At 42.8% G+C, this 19,317-nt stretch overlaps 2 protein-coding genes across 6 annotated transcripts in view; one reads left to right on the plus strand and one right to left on the minus strand.

Annotated features, from left to right (window-relative positions):
- The window catches only part of pum3 (pumilio RNA-binding family member 3), a 224,074-nt gene that overhangs the window by 162,473 nt on the left and 42,284 nt on the right, over window positions 1–19,317 (minus strand). The gene's annotated exons all lie outside the window — the stretch shown is intronic.
- Window positions 1,610–18,158, plus strand: sh3bp2 (SH3-domain binding protein 2). 4 transcript variants are annotated; one of them, XM_076029256.1, is made up of 13 exons: window positions 1,610–1,756; window positions 12,389–12,528; window positions 13,452–13,554; window positions 13,640–13,757; window positions 13,901–13,968; window positions 14,207–14,295; window positions 14,386–14,466; window positions 14,767–15,445; window positions 16,026–16,140; window positions 16,361–16,416; window positions 16,655–16,730; window positions 16,994–17,053; window positions 17,178–18,158. In XM_076029256.1, exons 2-13 carry the CDS (start codon window positions 12,393–12,395, stop codon window positions 17,313–17,315), a joined length of 1,719 nt encoding a protein of 572 aa, XP_075885371.1. In that variant the 5' UTR covers window positions 1,610–1,756; window positions 12,389–12,392; the 3' UTR covers window positions 17,316–18,158. The 4 variants fall into 4 exon arrangements, with proteins under 4 accessions (XP_075885371.1, XP_075885370.1, XP_075885368.1 ...); XM_076029255.1 differs by lacking the exon at window positions 1,610–1,756 and adding an exon at window positions 4,421–4,733 and having other exon boundaries at window positions 16,029–16,140; XM_076029253.1 differs by lacking the exon at window positions 1,610–1,756 and adding an exon at window positions 4,425–4,733.

Here is a 19,317-nt window from a genome sequence, read left to right on the forward strand (position 1 = left end):
AGCATTGCTTCTAACGAGGAAGTACTTTACAAACATCGTCATCCACTGTTTTTGTGTCCCGAGGGTCTCATTTAAAAGGGACGAATACACAATTGACAGAGACACTACGGAGACAATATTCATGCAGCCAACCGGGAAGAGTTTACGTATTACTCTGAGTGCATGGCTAACTTTACTTGCCATCGTGTAAGTCGTGTGCAGACTGCACTGTCAGGCGTTTAACACTGACTTGAGAGGAAGGAGAGGCACTGAGGAGGACGCATGAGGCGCCTGGTTCACACTCAGAGTGAACGTATCTGAGAAGTGGGCTGGATGTTTGAACAAAATTGCACATTTGGTGACCAAAATCCACGTTTGCAGGAAAGAAACTCCTCATTCGCGTCAAGATAATTTCTGCTTAGCATTATGGAGTCTTACACACAGTGGTCTGACAGCACCTTAAGTAGAAGTTTCTAATCTCTTATTGTACCTTTTCAGACTTGCCCACATATTTAAAAGCTCTGCAATTGTTGGTTTGGTTGAGTTCCATTGTGAGAAGCTTTATATATTTATGTCCTTACAAATGTCAAAAGTGGCATTTGGACATTGTTAATATCCCAAGGCAACTGGATGGCTTATATTTCAACCTTGAAATCCAGGTTGCAACGCAGAGCATTTTCACTCTCTGCTGTACTGCCTTTGATTGTACAGCTGGTCAGCTTTCTGAGCAGAAACCAGGATGCGACTGCTTCAGGCTTCCCTGAGGAGAATCACGAGGATTAAGAGGAGACACACAAAGCTTGGCGGCGTGGCTACGCGTTGTCTTTTGCAGAAAGGGGAGGCCTTGAGCTGCAGCTACCAAGCTAAACAAACTAAAATACTTAGCCCGCTGGAACGTGGGTGTTATTGTTGGGTGTTAGTAGCTTTGTGGTGGTTACAGCGATTGTTGTCATGGTACTTGCACTCCTGTTGTTTCTGTTGTTTCTGTTGTTTCAGTGAATTGTCATGGATTATTAAATGCTGCTTCCATGATCTACAGTATATATCACTGCAACATGAACTTTTTGCTGTGTAAGTTTTCCATAGATAGATCTACCAATCGATGGATAGATAGTTGGGTCCCCCTCCGATGAACTGGCCAGGGTGGTCAGTTCATCGAGGGTGTCACCTTGACTTCGCCCCATGTCCGCTGGGATTGGCTCCAGCAGACCCCTGCAGCCATGAGTGCAGGAGGGAGCAGGTATTGAAAACTGGTGGATGGGAAAAAGTTAAACCTCGGACCTGCAGAATAACCATTAACTATGATGCATGGGCTCATTCCTGGTCTTTTTTTTTTTTTTTTTTAAACGCTACCTTGGTTCCCATATTCATTTGGAGCTATTTAGGTTTATAGCAGGTTTTGGTGTTTATGCTACTGGCCAGATGTTGGAAGGAAGGAGTGGTCCGACGCTGCAAGAGGGAAGTCAGTCGTGCAGCGAGTGAAACTCGACACGTGTGCTGCTCTCACCGTTTTTTTTGGAGTCAAAAGAGCAAACTGCTGCAGAAGTAAGGGTTAATGAGAAGCGCACTGTCAGTTTGTGCCACCGAAGAGCTGCCATTAAAGGCTCATTGACTGGCAGCCCGCCCGCCTGCCTGCGAGCGCCGCAGGCGGGAGGATGTCACGACACTTGAGAGCTCTGCCACGCCAGGAAGTCGAAGGCTGAGCTCTTCGGGGGTCAGACCACAAGCGACAGAGACGCAGAGCGGGGAGCTTTCTTACTGACGGAGCGCTTGATGGGTAAGCCGCTGCAACTTTTAATCAGTTTTTCAGAAATTCAGGGGCGTCCGTTGTTGGGTTTGGAGCTGCAAAGAGTCTGTGCAGTCACTGTGCCAGTGATCTGATTCTACTGCTGTATGATGATATGACAGCGACGATTTCAATAGTTTACATGTGTGTGTGTGTGTTGTTTGGATTTGTCTAAATTGTTTTTCATTTAAGAAATTATAATATAAATGATTGCATTTTTTTTCTGACACTCGCATATAAAAGCAAAAGTGTTTGCAGTTTCCAAACTTTTGTCCGTGGAGGAGCGAGTTAAAACCTCACACACATTGCGTTTGTGTTGCGCGTGACGTTGTGTCATTGTGTCAAACATGACAATGTTTTACTTCTTGAACTCGTCTTTCATGGTGAGCACAGTCAAACATAGATAACTTGACACTGAGGTTTGTTCAATCACCTTTAAATGTTTTCTTCAGCGGGCATCCCCTTTCCAAAGATCAGTGAAGCCCCCCCGCCCCCACCACCACCACCCACCCTCCCATGTGCATTGGTAAAAACAATTCAGTTTGGGAAAAAGTTGTGTTGGCTGTTGAATGAGGTTAACTGACAAACAGTGACCCTGATATGCTGCTTCAGGAAATCCCCTGAGTAAACCTGTGCTTTAATAAGGATTCTACCAATGTAAAAGCACAGACTTTTTGTTAAATCTCTAATTTTGTCACACTTTTTCTTTTTCATCAGGCTGTGCATAAATTATCTGCTACTGCTTCCCAAACACTACTGTATTGCCACTGTTTTTTTTTTAGTTGTCCTCTGCGTGGGATTTTCTTCTTTTTTGTTTTATAAAAATTGTCCGATTGGCGGATTTTGTATCATACACATCGCTCGTGTGCTGTTTTAAGAAATTGTGAAGAGTTGGCATGAGAAAAGATGTGTTTGACCACCGGTCTTATCTTTGGATTAGGACGTGAGATGTGAGAGACCGAGAGCCGCAGAGGTACAAGATTCTATTCTTTTCTTTTCTTCTTTTGCAAACATCAAACCACAATGTGTTGCATGTGCTTGGCTCGACACATGGATATTTTGGTCTACTGGTCCACTTGACTGCCTTTCTCACACCTCAATGGCTTTTTATGATATCTGTTACAGTGCTTTTCATCTGAACCTCTGTGGTGTCCCCATTAGGTTCCAGTCTTGTGTTGATTTGTAGATCATTTTATGAAGCCTGTGGTATGAGGACATGAGTTTTGTGCATACTGTACATGTAACATCCATGAGTTAAATTTTTTTTTTTTTTACTGGTTCTAATTCTGTCTTTGTAGCTTTTGCTAATTGGTGCCAAATGCCTCACGGTAAAGCCGCCTTTTTTTTTTTTTTAACATTGGGTGGTCAGGTCGTAAAATGTGTATGTGGGTTCACTCTGCTGTGGTGGAATAAAGGACAAGTAAACCCAAACAAATTGTGTATAAATAGTTCAAAAGGCCTGGAGTGCCAGTCAAAGCACTGTGTCTTTGGGCGAACTCCTCGTTAGGCCACTGACAGCCCACCGAGCTGTGAACTGCCTGCGCTTCTCCAAACCTCAGCTCTTTTGAAGGCTTTTTCACAGCAATGCCATCACAGTCTGACGAGTTCCACTGCACGTAAGGCTCTTGAGCAGTTGTGGTTGGAGATCATGTGATTCGCTGAACCTGAGCTGATTCTAAGAAAGACGTTTTGGACGATCGCTTTGCGATGTATAGGAACAGCAGGCTCGAAAGTCCAGTCTAGTCTAAAGTAAGCTGCACTTATGGTTTATCACTTTGTCTGCCAGGCCCAGCTCTGTTCATTACACACATACCCATCTGTATTCCAGTAGGTATGAGGTATTAGAGTCCATACTCTTTATACAGTACGGAGTGCACTGAAAAAACATGTTTTGCTAGTTTCCAATGTGTTCCCAAAATCCTGTTTGTGTTTGTATGTATTTGTAGGCACATCTATTACGTCCTTACAGATCTTGTACTCATATGATAGACTTGGGTTCGTATTAAAAATCTTTAAGAAGTACAGATAAGCAAGAAAGAGCTGCAGATCCTTAAATTACTGGACTGATTATTATGGGGTAGTTTTTGCTGTGTAGATTCTTAAAATGTTTTTTTTTTTTTTTTTTTTTTTTTTTTTTTTTAAGGAATTTTGAAAATGAATAAATTATGAAAATTATGATATAAATGAATAAATAGTTAGACTCTCACTCACTGGGACGGAAATCTATTTTGGCGAAAACAACAACCACAAAAAAAAAAAAAAAAAACAGGTCGACTTCTAAACAGTTATTACTCTGGCACTTTAAAAGTAAGATAAGTTAACATTTACTGACTACAGGACATTCAAAACGAAAGCTAGCCCAGACAGTGACGCTTGGCTTGTGCTTACGTGTGTTTGACCACTGCATTGTTAAAGTTTCAACTGGAAAGTCCCCATTCGTCAACTCCTGCTTGTCCCGACGTGCGAGAAATGTGTACGCTGAGGTATTAGTGGGTCTTTAACAGCCAACTACATTCTACCTCAGAGGAAGCAGGAAGGAACACGGTGACAGCCGGTCGGCCAATGAGAAGCTGCGGCTGGGGAGGAGGCCCCTCTATGGGAAATCATTGCCGTAGTATCAGGGCTTCAGTTCTCGACAGGCTTCCCATCCAACACGGCTCCTTCTACTGCGTCTGTCTCTTTCTTCCAGGGTCTTTTCCGTTGACCTTTGTCACTTAGCTGTTGCCGTAGTTCCTGCGCTTCTCTTCGATTCAGCCACAGCCACTGCTTTGGCCGGTCACGCTTGGATCGCCCGAGCGTGCGCCCGTCTTCCTTCTGCTCCATGCGATTAAAAGTATGGTGGTTTATCGCTCAGTGCAGCCACTGTCATGTCCACCTCCATGTCCGCTCCCTCAGTGAGGAAAAAGTCGATTGCGCGGAGCTCAAAGCCAAGTACCAGGATGTGTGTTCGGGAGCAGAGGAGCGTCATGTGAGTGTGATTTCTTTTGTTTAGTTTTGCCTTTTGGGACTGTGGCTCCTCGTGGCTTGATGACCTCATATATCCCTGTCGTTCTCTGACTTTCATCAATGGTTAATATATGATGCAATTTCAGACAAATTTGCACCGTTTTTTGGGGTCAGCTGTTTGGCATTTTAGACAGTTGTGAAGATTGTGATTGTGACTTCTCATTTGTTTGACCTAACATTGGTTATTATATGTCTGCAAGTTGTCTGCAAGTTGTCAGTAGCATGTTATTTCATGCATGTATTCATTGTCTGTAGTATATATCTAAAGCATGTCTAATTAATTACAGATTTTGTTTGTTTAAAAAGAGTTGAATCCCTAAGGGGCAGAGCAAGGATGATTGCCTCGGTCCTCATAGGACAAGCGAGGCATCGTCATTTCTCTGAGTCCAGACCAGAGGAAGGACCGATGGCACGAGAGAAACGTGGAATGTGCATTCTGGATGCAGTCTCACTAGAAGGGCTCAATGTGGTGAAATTGTCTTTTACTGTTTGGCTGTACAAAGTGCCTGGAGACACCTCTTGGCTGTGGTTTCGCAAATCAAAGTTGATTGATGAATGGATTTCACAGCACGTCGTGAGAGACGTTAGGCTGTGTAGCAGAATCAGCAGCGCTGTCCTCGCAGTCAACCGGTTTCCGTAAACCGCAAACCTTTGTTTGTTTTGTATTTTCCTATCAATGTTTAGATAGGAAATGTTGCAAAAACAAACCCAAGCGTCCCATCTCAAATTATTGGTTTCAACGTCTGAATGGTAGATATAAGAGGGCAGAGAGGTTATAATGTGTTTTCACATCCCATCATGATCTGCCAATGATACCCAGTTCAGTTCCGTTCAGGTGAAGAAGGAAATGAAGGACGTGCATGCCACCACCACCACCACCACCACCCCCATTGAGGGTGTCCTTTCTCATCTTTTCACTTATTTTTTTTTTTCGTAGAACACAATAGCTGTGTTTTTGTTGGTTGGCTTGGAAGTCTTCAACATGAATTTCTTGACACCACATTGACAGAGAGAGAGAACGAGAGAGAGACGTTTTTGATACAGGAAGTAACTGTTTGCAGGAGAAGCCACAGAGCTTCTGCTTTTATTAGTTCAACTCCAACCCGCTGCTACAGGTGTGGGTGCATGAAAGTAAGAGTTGACTTGCTGTTTCTGTTCCAGTTTTGTTTCTCGAGCTGGCAGGCACTGCTGCGACCCGCCGCAGTTCCAGGGAAGCTCTCAGTGCAAAAATCGCAACAAAGGAAGATTGGGGTTGTAATTTTAAAAAAAGGGGGGGGAACTTACAAATTACAAAATCTGCAGCGATTTGGGTCTTTGCTAAGAAGAGCGGCAGATTTTTGTAAATGAATCCAATTGTGTGTAGGTTTGATTTGAACCCATGAATACTCTCAAACCGCACGAGTTTGTATTTCTGTGCTTAACACTGGACCACATCTTGTATTCTTTCAATACTCACCATGCAAAATTTTTGCTATTTCCTAAAATACAGATCTGCTAATATAAAGCCGACCAAACTGGTTTCAACTCTTCTTTTTATGATGACTTTTTGTATTAATCAAGCACGACTTTTAAACACGCACGCAATCTCAGAGCATTTCCGTCCTGGTGGTCGCGCCAATTCGTACGCTTGCGCTCCGTATCGTCACGTGAACGCATCGCATCCTCTCTCTCGTTGATCATTCATGTGAACAAACACAGCGGAGAGGAAGAGGTCACATTCCACAACTCAGCGAAAAGAAGAAAAAAAAAAAAAAACTGACCGTGTGTGCTCATAGCGCCTACGCGCAGTGATGTTAGAGCGAAATGTGACACCATTGCAGGGGAAACTTGTGGTCGGTCTTCGATGGGAACTTGAAGGTAAAAAAGAAGAAAAGAAAAAAACCTTGCATGCGCCGGCGCCTCTTTTTCCTGGGCCGGCAGATGTCTCGCTAAATGCTCTGCAGCCCTCCGCGCGGTTTACCAGTGACCTTTCCGTCTGGCGGCAGGTTTCTCGCCTGCCGCAGATCGGCCGACTGTGTGCTGTTATGTGGAAGCCGCCTTTGGTTTGCCACAGGTCTCTGTGTCAGACACCTGGTGGAAATCTTTAGTCCGCCGTTGCTCATCTTGTCATTTTTAAATCATCATCATTATTATTATTATTGGTTTTGGTCTGCGTCAGTACAGTAAGTACAGACTGGGAGGTAAAAAATACAACAGCCTCTTCCAAGCAAGTCAGGCTGCTTCTTTCTTGTGCTAATATGCTAATGCACTGTTTTTCTACCTTTTTTGAGCCACAGCACTTTTTTTTACAAAACGCCACCAAAGTATTATAAAATGGATTTTTATCCTAATAAGACAACATAGTCGCTTGATTTATATACACTGTTTAGATGCACACAAAGCTGAACTTGTGGGAGGAAAACAGGCTCACATTCCTTTTAAAGCACAGTCACTCCACAGTGGAACGTTCAATTTTTTTTTTTAGGCCAATTAAGTGAAATTGGATAATTTTCCACGGCTCACCTGCCATTAACTCACGGTGCACCAGCGCAGGAGTTGAAAAAGTGCGCTAATATGCAACAGATGTATCATTTTTAATTGATTATTAATAATTATTACATTTTCTTCAAGGCCACCACAAAGTCAGGCTTGATTTTCCTGCAGCTCACTCAGTATTGATAGCATTTTAAGTTTCAAAATCGTGACAAGTCAGTTTTGCAGAACTTGAGGAACTTGGCCTTCAGACCACTTTTCATCTTCCCCTCTCGCTGCATCCGATCTTCTCATGCATCTGAAGCTGCACCGATTTTAAAAAAAGAAAGAAGAAGAAACACGTTGCAATGTTTCGGCGACCCTGTGGTGCAGCGGTTTGCACTGTCGCCTCACAGAAAGACGGCTGTGGTGCTTCGAGCTTTCTGTGTAGCGTTTGCATGTTCTCTGTGTGTCCAAAAACACGCACATGAGGCCATGTGGGAACTCGGTGTACGAGTGTGAGAGTCAGTGTGAATGTGACTGGGTGTGTGTCTTCTATGTGGCCGGGCGATTTGTCCAGGGTTTGACCCTGCCTTCATCTCATCGACCTCTATGACCCTGAGTGCAGGAGGAAGCTTGTCTTGGTCCGTCAAGGTGGTTTTGACTACATCACCATTAGAAATGATTATTATTATATTGTTGAGTGGCTGTGTTTCAGTTTAAAGATCTTTTTTGCGGGAGAAAAACTGGAGCAAAATCAAGCACGTAGCAATTTAACATCATTAAATAGGCATGTGGGCAACACAGTGTGAGTTGGATTTCCTTTTGCACCTGTAATCATTTTCTACCCTCATGTAGCTTTTAATTGCTTATTAAAGGACAGTTTTAATCGCCTGTCAGCCCTATGAGTTTTAAAAATTTGACCAAACTACCATTAAAAGCCAATTCCCAGCAAACAGGAATGTGACCGCTGGTGGACGTCGCTCATCATTCCGTCAGGAAAGAAGCAAGAAAATCAAAATCAAATTTTTTTTTTGATTTTCCCTTCGAAAAACAAAACAAAAACAAATTTGGAACCTCCACAGGTGTCTTCCTGTTTGCTTCTCAAAATTCATCTGAAAAATCTCAAAGTGGTTTTTGAAGTTTCCTACTGCGCTCTCTCGCTCTGCAGCTGCAGGTGTGCGGCCACGCGCTGCTTTTGTTGCTTTAGTTTTCTTGGAGGTTCTGCGAGGCCACAAAACGTCACAAAGCAAACTCGGTTTGGAGGGATTTACCTTGGCCGCTGGAAAAGTGTGGCTGAACGCTGCCATTGTTTGTGTTTTTGTGCACGCTCGTGAGTGCGTTTGTGTCCAGGGAGGAAATAGGTTTGAATGGCTCTGGTGTGTGAGCTTCCCTTCCTGACAAACTGCCTGCGTTCCAGAAGCGTCTGCAGTCAGCGGAGCAAAGAGTGAGTCTGCAGGGTCAGCAAACCACTGGGCTCCACACAGGGACGGCTGCAAGTGGACTTAATACACTACTACTCCTCCTACTACTACTACTACTACTACTACCACTACTACTACTACTACTATTACTGCACACAGTAGTTGAGAAACGCTTCAACAGCCACATCTTGTACTTCTTTGAGCCCCTCAAGTCAGTTGTTTTATTCTTTTAAAGGAAGTCGATTGATTTTATGGTGTTAAATCGTGTAAGAATGTGTGAGTGTGCGGTTTAATCCAATTAGGTGTTTGTTATGTAAATGTGTGTAAATGAATAATTCAAAACACAGATTTGCCGCGACCAAACCCAGGTGACACTTTTTTTTTGCTTTATAGTTGCTTAGAGTTTTTTTTTTTTTTATTTATTTAGGTGAAACATCCCAGGTATGATTAACTGCAGTCTTCAAACAGAGTCATCTTCTCACTGACCGTCACTACAACCCTCCACTCTCTTGTCCCATGGGAGATGCAGAAGGGGGCGTGGCCATTTCCTGTGTTTGTTTGTCTCTTCTATCAGTCAGAAACGGGAAACTGGAAACCTTCCTGTACACCCATCACCAACATGCAAAAACGTGTGTGTGTGTGTGTGTATGTGTGTGTGTGTGTGTGTGTGTGTCAGTAGCAGCTGGTTGGATATCAGTCTGCAGTTATCTGATTGGTTGGCAAACAAAAAGCCCGGCAGGCCTTGATGGTCTTTTCCAGCAGCTCACACACCAGCGCACATCAAGAATATCCAGCGCTCAGAGTGACACTCAGAGGTCACAGAGGTCGCTTTTCAAAAGTCACTCCCCGTTTCTCACCACTTCTGCCTTTCTTCCTGCATCCGTCACAGCTTCTCTCCACCTGCCCTGAACCCTTGAGTCTGTGGCAACGCAGTGAATTAAAAACCAAAACAAATGAACAGCCAATCAGATAGCAGACTTGAAAAGACCCAACTCTTGCTCTAACTTCCCCAGGTTTCCTTCAGATACACAATCTATACTTTTGATTCTGACCTTATGACTTCTGGGTATCGCTGGTCCTCAAAGGAAATTTACTTTATATATTCTGCATATTCTTTGCATTCATTTTTATGATTTCCTTGTGCATCCAACTCATCCTCTCTGAGAGTAGCCAAAGGGCAGTGAGTAAGTATTAAAAAATATATATACATATATATATAAATATATACATATACAGTACTACCCAGAAAATTAGAATATCCTGAAAAGGTTGTTGTACTTCTGCAATTCAACTTAAAAGGTGAATTTGACATATTATATAAACAAATAATATGCAAATCAATATATTTCAAGTTTTTATTTCTTCAAAAACTCAGAAAATTAGAATGTTACATAAAGTCGAATCTTTATGAAAATATTAATCAGCAAAGTGACAACAAGGAACTGCTTGAGATGTCAATTTGTGTGGAATGGCTGAATAAAATTTGTTGGTTTCATCTTTTAATAAAAATAAATAAAACAACTTTTACTTGATATTCTAATTTTTCAGGTAGTACTGTATATATATATATATTTTTTTAATGTATTTATTTCACGCAATTGATGCTCTTATTATCTTTTGCACCACTTGAAGTCTCTTGCTTGGTCTTATCGGCCAGCTGTGAGTGTGTTCAAGATGAGTTTGAAGCAGACGTGCGTGGATCACGGATCGCATTTGTTTCTGTCTGTCGATAGAGCAAGCGGAGCGCTATCTCACTGCCGGTGTGTGTGGGGAGTTTGGCATAATTGGCTGGGAGGAGGCGGCCTTCATTCCTGCACACACACACACGCGCACACACACACAGGCACACACACACACACAGGCACACATCCCTTGAGGCCAGGAGATCCAGTTGATAAACTGGAAATTCAACGTACTAACTGTGAAGAATGCTAAGCGCTGTTTATTTTGACTCAATCAACACACACACACACACACACACACACAGGCACATTTGCGTTACGTAAAGCATCTTTCCTCAAGCATCAAGATGCACCACTGCCAGTGGCAGTATGTACGTGTTAGTGTTTGCGTACGCGTGTGCTTACATAAGTTCCCTATCTCCACTGGAGCTGCAGCCGCTTTCATGTGCCAAGGGAGGGCCAAGGAGATACAGAGCAGGAGATGAAGCCCACAGTGAGAGGGCTTCAGAGAGCCCAGCGAGGGGACGGTGTCACCGGACCGACCGGAGGGGACAGCGCTTCAGGCAGTCGCGACCCGATGAGACGGGAGCAGGACGGACAGACAGACAGACAGACAGACAGACTTTGTCATGGACGTCTTACCGCTCGTAGCCACCGCCGCGTTAACCTCAGCGGTCAGCCGGCTGAGGGAGAGCGTTGAGAGCGTCAGCAGGAGGCTCAACAGGAGGTAGGAAGGAGAGAGAGGTGCATCCTGGGCACTGGAGAAGAAACACTCGTTTGAAAGGATGGAGAGATACTGTTTAAAAAGCCACAGCTGAGTTTGGTTATTTTCCAACGGGTCGAAGATGGAACTAACGTCTTAGCGTTAGCGGCTAGAGTTTGTTGTTTTTTTTTACTTCCTGTAAAGCTGAAGGTGCCGTAAGGAAACCTACGCTTGGCGTCGTAGAGCCGTGTGGAAGGTTTGTTGATAAGAATTGAGTTTACAGACACATTTATTCCAATACCGACTTGAAATGTCTGGAATGAACAAATTCCACTGTGTTGCAAGTCGCTCAGTCAATGAAAGGAGGCTGAAAGATGTTAAAGATTTATTTTTTTTTAAAGGCTGGTTGTAAAGCAATTTGAAACACATACAAACAGATGATGGTAGAGAGAATAATTCATGTTTGGAAACAAGTTCCCCAGTTTGTGTCGTTAATGGTTAAAATATGCTGGTTTGGGTTTTTTTTTTTGTTTTTTTACTTAATTCCAAGATTCTTTGAATTTGCATGACTGCAGTTGTTTTTCTCATAGATGTGGCAGATCCCTGAAGGGCGACAGAAGTTAAGATGACACAACAAATGGAGAGAAAAAAATGAGATGAACAATGAGTGCAGAGAAGTCTTTGCTTGTTTGGGGAACACGAAGGCAAACCTATCAACTTTGCAGCTCTCAGTCACTTCAGTCCTGTTAAACCAGTCACACTGAAATTGATTAAAAATTAACATTGGGCAAATAGCAGTTGTGCCTTTGTCATGTGTTTCTACAATCGGTCCTAGTTGTCGTCCCTTGTTTGCTCAGGGTGTTTCAAACGCACTTTGTATGCTTGGCTGCTTTGATTTGCCTCGACTCACTATTCACAGTGATGCCCTTGACCTTTATTTGCATTCTGGTTGCCATAAAAAAAAAGTGTAAATTGTAATACCATTGGAAGGGTTAAGCAACCATAAAGCAAAGGGTGAATTTAAATACACAGAATTTGCCCCAATGGAAATGCTCCACATGGAAAGCCACATATTTCTCCTTCTTTAATTCATATTTGTTTTTATGTTTGCAGACATGATCACGTGTTCTTTTGTATGTTGTGAATGTCCACCTGAACAGCTTGAGGCAGAGTGGACACAAGCAGAAAGTTTGATGATTAAACTTTCCACCTTGTGTGACTCAGTGGTGAATTATGCTCTTGGAACGTTACTTTTGAGATAGCGGCGTTAAAAAAAGAGGACCGAACGACCTTTACTACATCACCCAAGGATGTAATAATATTAATAATATCATCTCCCTGTTCTTTCTCCTTGTAGAACCATGTCATCTCCAGAGGTCTACTGGCCGGTGCCGATGCGAGCCATCGGGGCGCAGAACCTCCTCACCATGCCGGGGGGCGTCAGCACAGCTGGGTATCTTCATAAGAAGGGAGGCAGCCAGTTCAGCCTCATGAAATGTACGTTGAGCGATAACACACGGCTGGAGGGGGGGGGGAAAGTATTGCATAGAAATGTCATAGATAACTGTACGGAAGAGGATCAGGGCCACAAGTTTCCACAAGTTTTTTCAAGTTTCCAATTCAAGAATAAAGTTGAAATTTTGAGATGGAAGTCGAAATTTTGAAATTAATGTCTGCGTGAAGCAAGTCAATATGTGGAAAATAAAGTGGAAAGGCTCCGCACACAAGTCGAGTGAGATACTTCCGTTTTCGCCCGTTTCCTGATTACTGTGGTTGAACCCTGTGGGATACATCTGTTTTCTGCAGTTTACTTTTCACTGTGGGTAACTTTCAACTTTAATGACGAAATTTTGTCTTTTTTACGTCAACTTTTTTCAAGAAACTTTTTGACTTTATTCACAACATTTCAACTTAAAAGTTGAAAGGAAAACAAATAAAAATCTCCTTCCTGTAATATTTTTTTTTCTCTTCTTGTGGCCCTAATCCTCTTTCGTATAACTGCGCTATATACGAAAGAGGATTAGGGCCACAAGAACTACTACTATTAACAAAAAGAAAAAAAAAATTGCTCTGTTCAGCTTCATTGCATTGATTTTTTTCAGCTTGATAAGGACACATCCTTACAAAATATCATATTACTTGTCTCTCTCGGCTCCTTATATATATATATATATATATATATATATATATATATATATATATATATATATATATATATATATATATATATATATATATATATATATATATTATACATATATATATATTTTTTGTTTGTTTTTTTGGGTTTGTTTTTTTTTTGTTTGTTTTTTTTTCAGGGGGGTTCTTCAGTTGATCCAGTGTTTGTCTCAGTTTTTAGTGACACTCCACAGGTGGGTGAATGGAAAACAAATGTTAAACGTGTGTTTTCTGTCCTGCAGGGCCTCTGAGGTACATCATTATCCACAAGGGCTGCGTGTACTACTTTAAGAGCAGCACCTCTCCTGCACCCCAGGGGGCGTTCTCGCTGAACGGCTACAACAGGTTAGCGTTGCATCGTCCACGGGTTGAAACTGCTTTCCTGTGATTGTCGGAATGTGGGAGTAACGTGTCGTGCTTTCCCCCTTAGAGTGATGAGGGCGGCGGAGGAGACGACGTCCAGTAACGTGTTTCCCTTCAAGGTCGTGCACTTCAGCAAGAAACACAGGACGTGGCTTTTCTCTGCCGCCAGTGAGGACGAGAGGATGGTGAGGCAAAGCTCACACTGAGAGCTCTTACTCACACACACAGCTCCTCGATCATACGCACTCATTATGGTACTGTCATGTAAGAGCTAATACATGTGCGCACTAACTCAACTCCTATTGCTATTTTGTGCTTGGTTTCACAGAAATGGATGCGATTTTTGCGGAAAGAGATCAATCACTATAACGACAGAACTGATTCCCATGGATTCAGGTAACTGCTGCTGCTTACGTGTCTCCCTACAGTCCTATGTAGCAGCCACACAAAGTCAATGCAAATCTGCATTTTAAAGAAACATTTCCTCCGAGAAGTTCTTGATATGTCATGTTGTGAGTTTTCAATAATGTTTGAGTAGTTTTATAGCTTGACTGCATCAAAATGGATCAAATCAATCAATGAATCAATCGATCCACAACTGTTTTTTTTAAGAGGGTATTTTTGTTTTTTGCAGCAGCGACTCTGATTCCGATCCTGACGGCTTCTATGGCACCATTGAAACTCTGATGGAACTGAAACACCCAGTTGACAGCACAGAGGACGGTGAGAACTGAACCAGACGACGCGCTACTAAAGACACGCTGAGCTGCTTCCGCCGGTCAAACTGAGCTGTTTGCCTCTTGTCGTGCGTAGATTACGTTGACGACGATGACGACGAGGAAGACGAGGAAGACTACATGAAGCCGGACAGTGAATATTCGCCATCATCGACAGGTGAAGCTACATTACTGCATCGCTGAAAAAGCACGAGTAGAAGAACCACGAAAAGTTCTGCCAGTGGTTTTAAAATTGTTCTTTGTCACACTGGGGCTTTTTTTTTTTTTTTTTTGCACTTCCTATTATGATAATGGTTGGGTAATTTCAACTGTTGAATCAGACCGGGCTTTGAAACAACATTACCTTGAACCTTACACCTTGAACCTTGATCATAGCGTGATCAAAATACCAACCACCATTTACTGGTTCAGTTACATTTGAACGTGAAAAACATCCTTTATTTTCTTTGTGGTTCAGGTCGACCCACTGGGCCACCGCCAGCCTACCCTCCACCACCGGTTCCATTCCAGCCCAGTTCCAGATTACACAAGGGTCCCCCTCCTCCGCTGCCGCCGCTCCACCGGCTCCCGAACAGTCCGCTGCCCAAGAAACCTCCACCGGCCATCCCTCCTCCTACCCTACCCAAAGACTTCGCCAAAGCTCCGCCTTCCCCGGTCCCTTTTACCCACCTGCCCTCCGCTCTTCCCGATCTTCCCCCTCCCAACGTGAAGAGGGCGGCGCAGAGCAGGCTGGCTTCCACGGAGGGACCCGGCAACGACAAGACAGACTCTCGCAACATCCCCACGGTGTCTTTTCACAGCCCTCCCGTCGTGCCCATGTGCCAACAGTTTGACAACAGCTTGGTGCTGAATGGCGTCAGCCACGGCCCCCCCAACCCTGGAGGGATGAAGCACCTTGACGTGCTCAACAACCTGCTCAGCAAGCACAGCCCTGTGAACAGTGGACTCTCCCACCTCAGACCAACAGGGCCGAAGCCTCTGTCCCACGAGCAGATGCCCTGCGCTCTGCCGCCCGTGCCCGGCCAGCTTCCACCTTCTCCTCGACTCAACAAACCAGGAATTCCCAAACCGCCTCTGACGTCACCCAAACCTCAGCTTCCTCCAACCAAGCCCAGGTCGCCCGCAGTCCCCTTTCAGTAAGTTGTACTCGAACAAGAAACTAGTGGTGTGCATATCGATATTTTTATCAATTTTATCAATCGCTGATCAGAGTAAAATTTTGTGTCGAGAATTTTAAGAAAATATCGACATATATATATACATATATATATACATACATATATTTATTACCACAGCCACAGCGGCTTCCTTCCAACTACTGTAATGCACCAAAAAAAATGGCAGCGACTGCAGAGTAAAGACTCTAAGACTGAAGAAAAAGAAACAGAGTGTTGTTTGGTCCTGCTTTTCGCCAGCTGATAAAAACTTATTTATGATTTAGATTGAAATTTTATGGCACTTTTTCTTTCATTGTTTTTTTTTATTTTTTGTAATAAATGTATGATGTGCACATTGTGATTTTTTACTTTCTATTTCTTGAAAGATTTACAAACCAAAAAGTGTATCGATATCGATATATCAATATCGCAATATTGACCCCAAAAATATTGATTATCGTATCGAATTTGAAAAACACGTTATCGCCCATCACCACAAGAAACTAGACTGGAAATACAAAGGTGTTGGCATGGCTGATTTAGACGGCTTTCTCCTCAGAAGAACCTCTCCGGAAGGCCAGAGCTTCCGTTCGCACACAGTGTTGGAGTCTTGGAGGAAAGACGACCAATCCAGATCCAGTGAAGGACACGAGCCTGATGAGGACTATGAGAACGTAAGACAGACTGTTGCTGTTGTTTCCTGTTGCAGTGTGCATACATAGCCTGAAGTACAAATTTTAAAAACATATTCCAAGTGTGTCATTCTGGTTGTGAGAAACGGGGCACAGTTCAACTACGTTTGTGTGTCTTTTTTGCTCTTCCCCCCCCCCCCAATTTTTTGGCTAATGCTTGGGTCAGTGTTCAGAGTTCCACCTGCTGTGTCTCTCCCTGCAGATGCAGCTACCAGCCTCCGTGTACATTGAAACAACAGAGACCAGCACTGTGGAAAAGTATGTTTTCACACTTGCAACTCTTTTAATCACCACCCTGCTCTTATGCAGCTTTTCTGCCCCCTAGTGTCAAAAACGTTTTATCTGCTATATTGGTCCCATTGATTTTTTTTTTTTTTCTTTTAGTCTTTATGAGACTTTCTTTTAAGTTAAGAAGACACTCTAGAAATTAACTTTTTTTTTTCTCAGCAATATTTAGTTACATTTCAGACATTTGATCTCGTGCTTGTCTCTGCAGGTTATTCAGAGAGACCTTGATATCGCCACCGGATGGACTTTATGGAATAAGAAACTCAGGAACAAAAACTTCAAAGGTGACACATTTTTTATCTCTATTAGCGTTGTCAGTTGTGTTCCGTGCAAATGAAGAGTAAATGGGCCAGTACTGTGTCAATTTGTATCAGATAATACAAACAAAAATAACCAGTTTCACAATAAAGGTCTATTACTTACTCATAAATGAAAATGTACCAAAATGTGATTTGGCCTTTCAAAGTTTTTGAATATATATGTATATGATACACATATTTTTCTGTGTGTATGTAGCACGTTGCCTGATCATGTGTTTTGTGTTCAGGTGCTGGTGGTGTGGGATGTCGGGATAAGTAAAGCCAGAAACTACCGACTGTTCAGAGAGGTAGGAAACCAGCACCTTGCAGCGATGTCTTGCATTCATGATTTAATGGTGGGCAAAAAAAAAAGAAGAAGAAAGAAGTCAGCCACAATCCCTCATACATTCCACCATTGCTGTCTTCTAACAGGACCACAGCATCTACCTGGACAGTGAAATGCAGTTCCCCGACCTGCCAACCCTGATTGAACACTACCACAACCATCCTCTCCCTCACCACGGCTCCTTACGTTTACAGATGCCCTACACACACCCGCTCAGCACATGACTGCAGTGCAAGATGGTGAATGAAAGTGGGAGGAACAGGAAGATGGGGTGAATCATTTTGGCAGATAAGAGGAACCAAAGAGCTGAAAGCAATTTTTGGGGTCTGGAAGGAGCGCCGTCTGTCATAGTATTTTGTCAGACGTACAAAATGTGGCCATCGTCACAGCGCGTCTGCCGCTACGCTCAACAGGAGACACATGAGAGCCGTATGGCTGACCTATAACACAGAGTATTTAAACAAACCGTCGATGCAAATGCATCTGCCATGAGGTCTGAGTGTGTGACACGACACCAAGTAACAGCCTTGCAGACAAGCAGTCGTCCTGCCCGTCAACAGTAGTGCACTGAGAACACCACTTTGTTGAAGAACGGTGTTATTTTTGTATTTTTTTGTAAGTGGTTTTTAATCTGTCATCAGCACTGTGCACTTAAGTCAACGTCAAGCAGCCCTACGGTGAAATACAGAGCGCTGTTTTTTTGTTTTGTTTTTTGCTTTATCAAAAGTTCAAAGTTTATACTGACTTGTTTAATTTAAGTGCTTAAATAAATGTCACTGGCAGTAGCTGGAAAGGTGCAACTCTGTGAGCAGAACGGCTCTTTAATTTTGACTCATGAAACATTTTTTTCATGTAAACTGGCTCTTTTTTTTTTTTTAGAGGTGTCAACATGACGTATGGAAGGAAATTTTGGGGCCTTGTTTTATCGTCTCAAACGTGTAATCTGTAATCTGTCCTATATTTATATGTACGTGCTGTAAAATGCTTATATTTAATGTTTGAAAATACTGAATTTGTGTTTTACATGGAGATATTTTTTTAAGTATGAATTAAAGATTGCTTTGACATTCCGGTCTGTGCCTGTTTGCTCAATGACACAACTGTGCAAGTGAGGGATAAACACTGGCAATCGACAACAGTTTGTTTTGTGTAGAAAGCCTTAATGCAATGAGAATTGTTTGGCATTTGTGGTCTGTGTTTTGCATTTTGCGGCGCAGCTCAGACAATGAGGTTCTGGAGAAGCATCTTAGGAGGCTGGGAAAAATACAACTTTGATCCCTTTGTTTGAATAAGCGCTCCAGTTTGAGGTTTTGCATTCTAATTCACAGTGAGGCAACATAACATAACATAACCCAACAGCACTTAAAGGACCAGTGTTATATATTTGGCCTAATATACAATTTAAAAAAAAAAAAAAAATGATATTGGTAGAAGCTTAATATGCTGCCTATAAATACATTAATGTATGTATGTGTATGCTCGAAGTCCAATAAAAGTAATTTGGTTTTCCTACCTATAGATCGGTTCCTATTTATATATAACATTATACATTGGACAATCCGCCCGTCCTCAAATAAACCAACGAAGAAGAAGGTGGACGACGTATCCAGGTTTGTGTGCGCAAGCCACCATAGTTCACTGGCAAGCTCGGGTGGGCGTGGGACAGGGAGGGTGCGGGTGAACGCTGCAATCTAAAATGTAACCACTTGATGTCGCTGTTTCTTCTAAAGAAAAAAAAAAAAACTCCAAATATTACAGACTTAACCTTTAACCAAAGGGCCATCTATTACGCAACGTGAGAAACGCTCGAATAAGAGAAAACTGCATCCAGCTGAACCCAAGTGTTGGCAGTCAAGTGTAAAATCAGCTTTTTGCTTGGAGTCCAAGTCCAACAAAGACAAATGTTGCAGTGACACCAAGAAGCCAGTCAATACGACAGCTATGCAAGTCTGCACGTTTGGTGAGATTACAGAATTCTGTTCTTTGTAAATCACCTACAATAGTTTGAGTGATAGAGTTCATATCCAACTCTATAATGTACAACAGTTTCTCCTTTCAGCTCACTGCCTGCAGGCTCTATCTTCCTACGTTTTACTGTACAGTGTGGGATGGCTTCCTTATCTTATGTAACTCTTGTACCTTTGTCCCTGGAACAATTAGACCTGTCACAGTTCAGCTTGGCTCATGCTAGACCAGTCTTGGCCTCATTGGTGATTTAAATAGTGA

The sequence above is a fragment of the Nelusetta ayraudi genome, unplaced genomic scaffold (genome assembly GCF_046127955.1).
Source record: "Nelusetta ayraudi isolate G7.1 ecotype Tasmania unplaced genomic scaffold, CSIRO-AGI_Nayr_v1 ptg000026l, whole genome shotgun sequence".
In the NCBI taxonomy this organism is placed as follows: domain Eukaryota; kingdom Metazoa; phylum Chordata; class Actinopteri; order Tetraodontiformes; family Monacanthidae; genus Nelusetta; species Nelusetta ayraudi.

What these genes read in the sequence shown, in the direction of transcription:
- sh3bp2 (XM_076029253.1), top strand. Translation starts at nt 4,633, where the DNA reads ATGTCCACCTCCATGTCCGCTCCCTCAGTGAGGAAAAAGTCGATTGCG. An exon ending in CGGGAGCAGAGGAGCGTCAT is followed by an intron (nt 4,734 to 12,388) that starts GTGAGTGTGATT and finishes TTCTCCTTGTAG; the next exon opens with AACCATGTCATCTCCAGAGG. An exon ending in CTGATGAGGACTATGAGAAC is followed by an intron (nt 16,141 to 16,360) that starts GTAAGACAGACT and finishes CTCTCCCTGCAG; the next exon opens with ATGCAGCTACCAGCCTCCGT.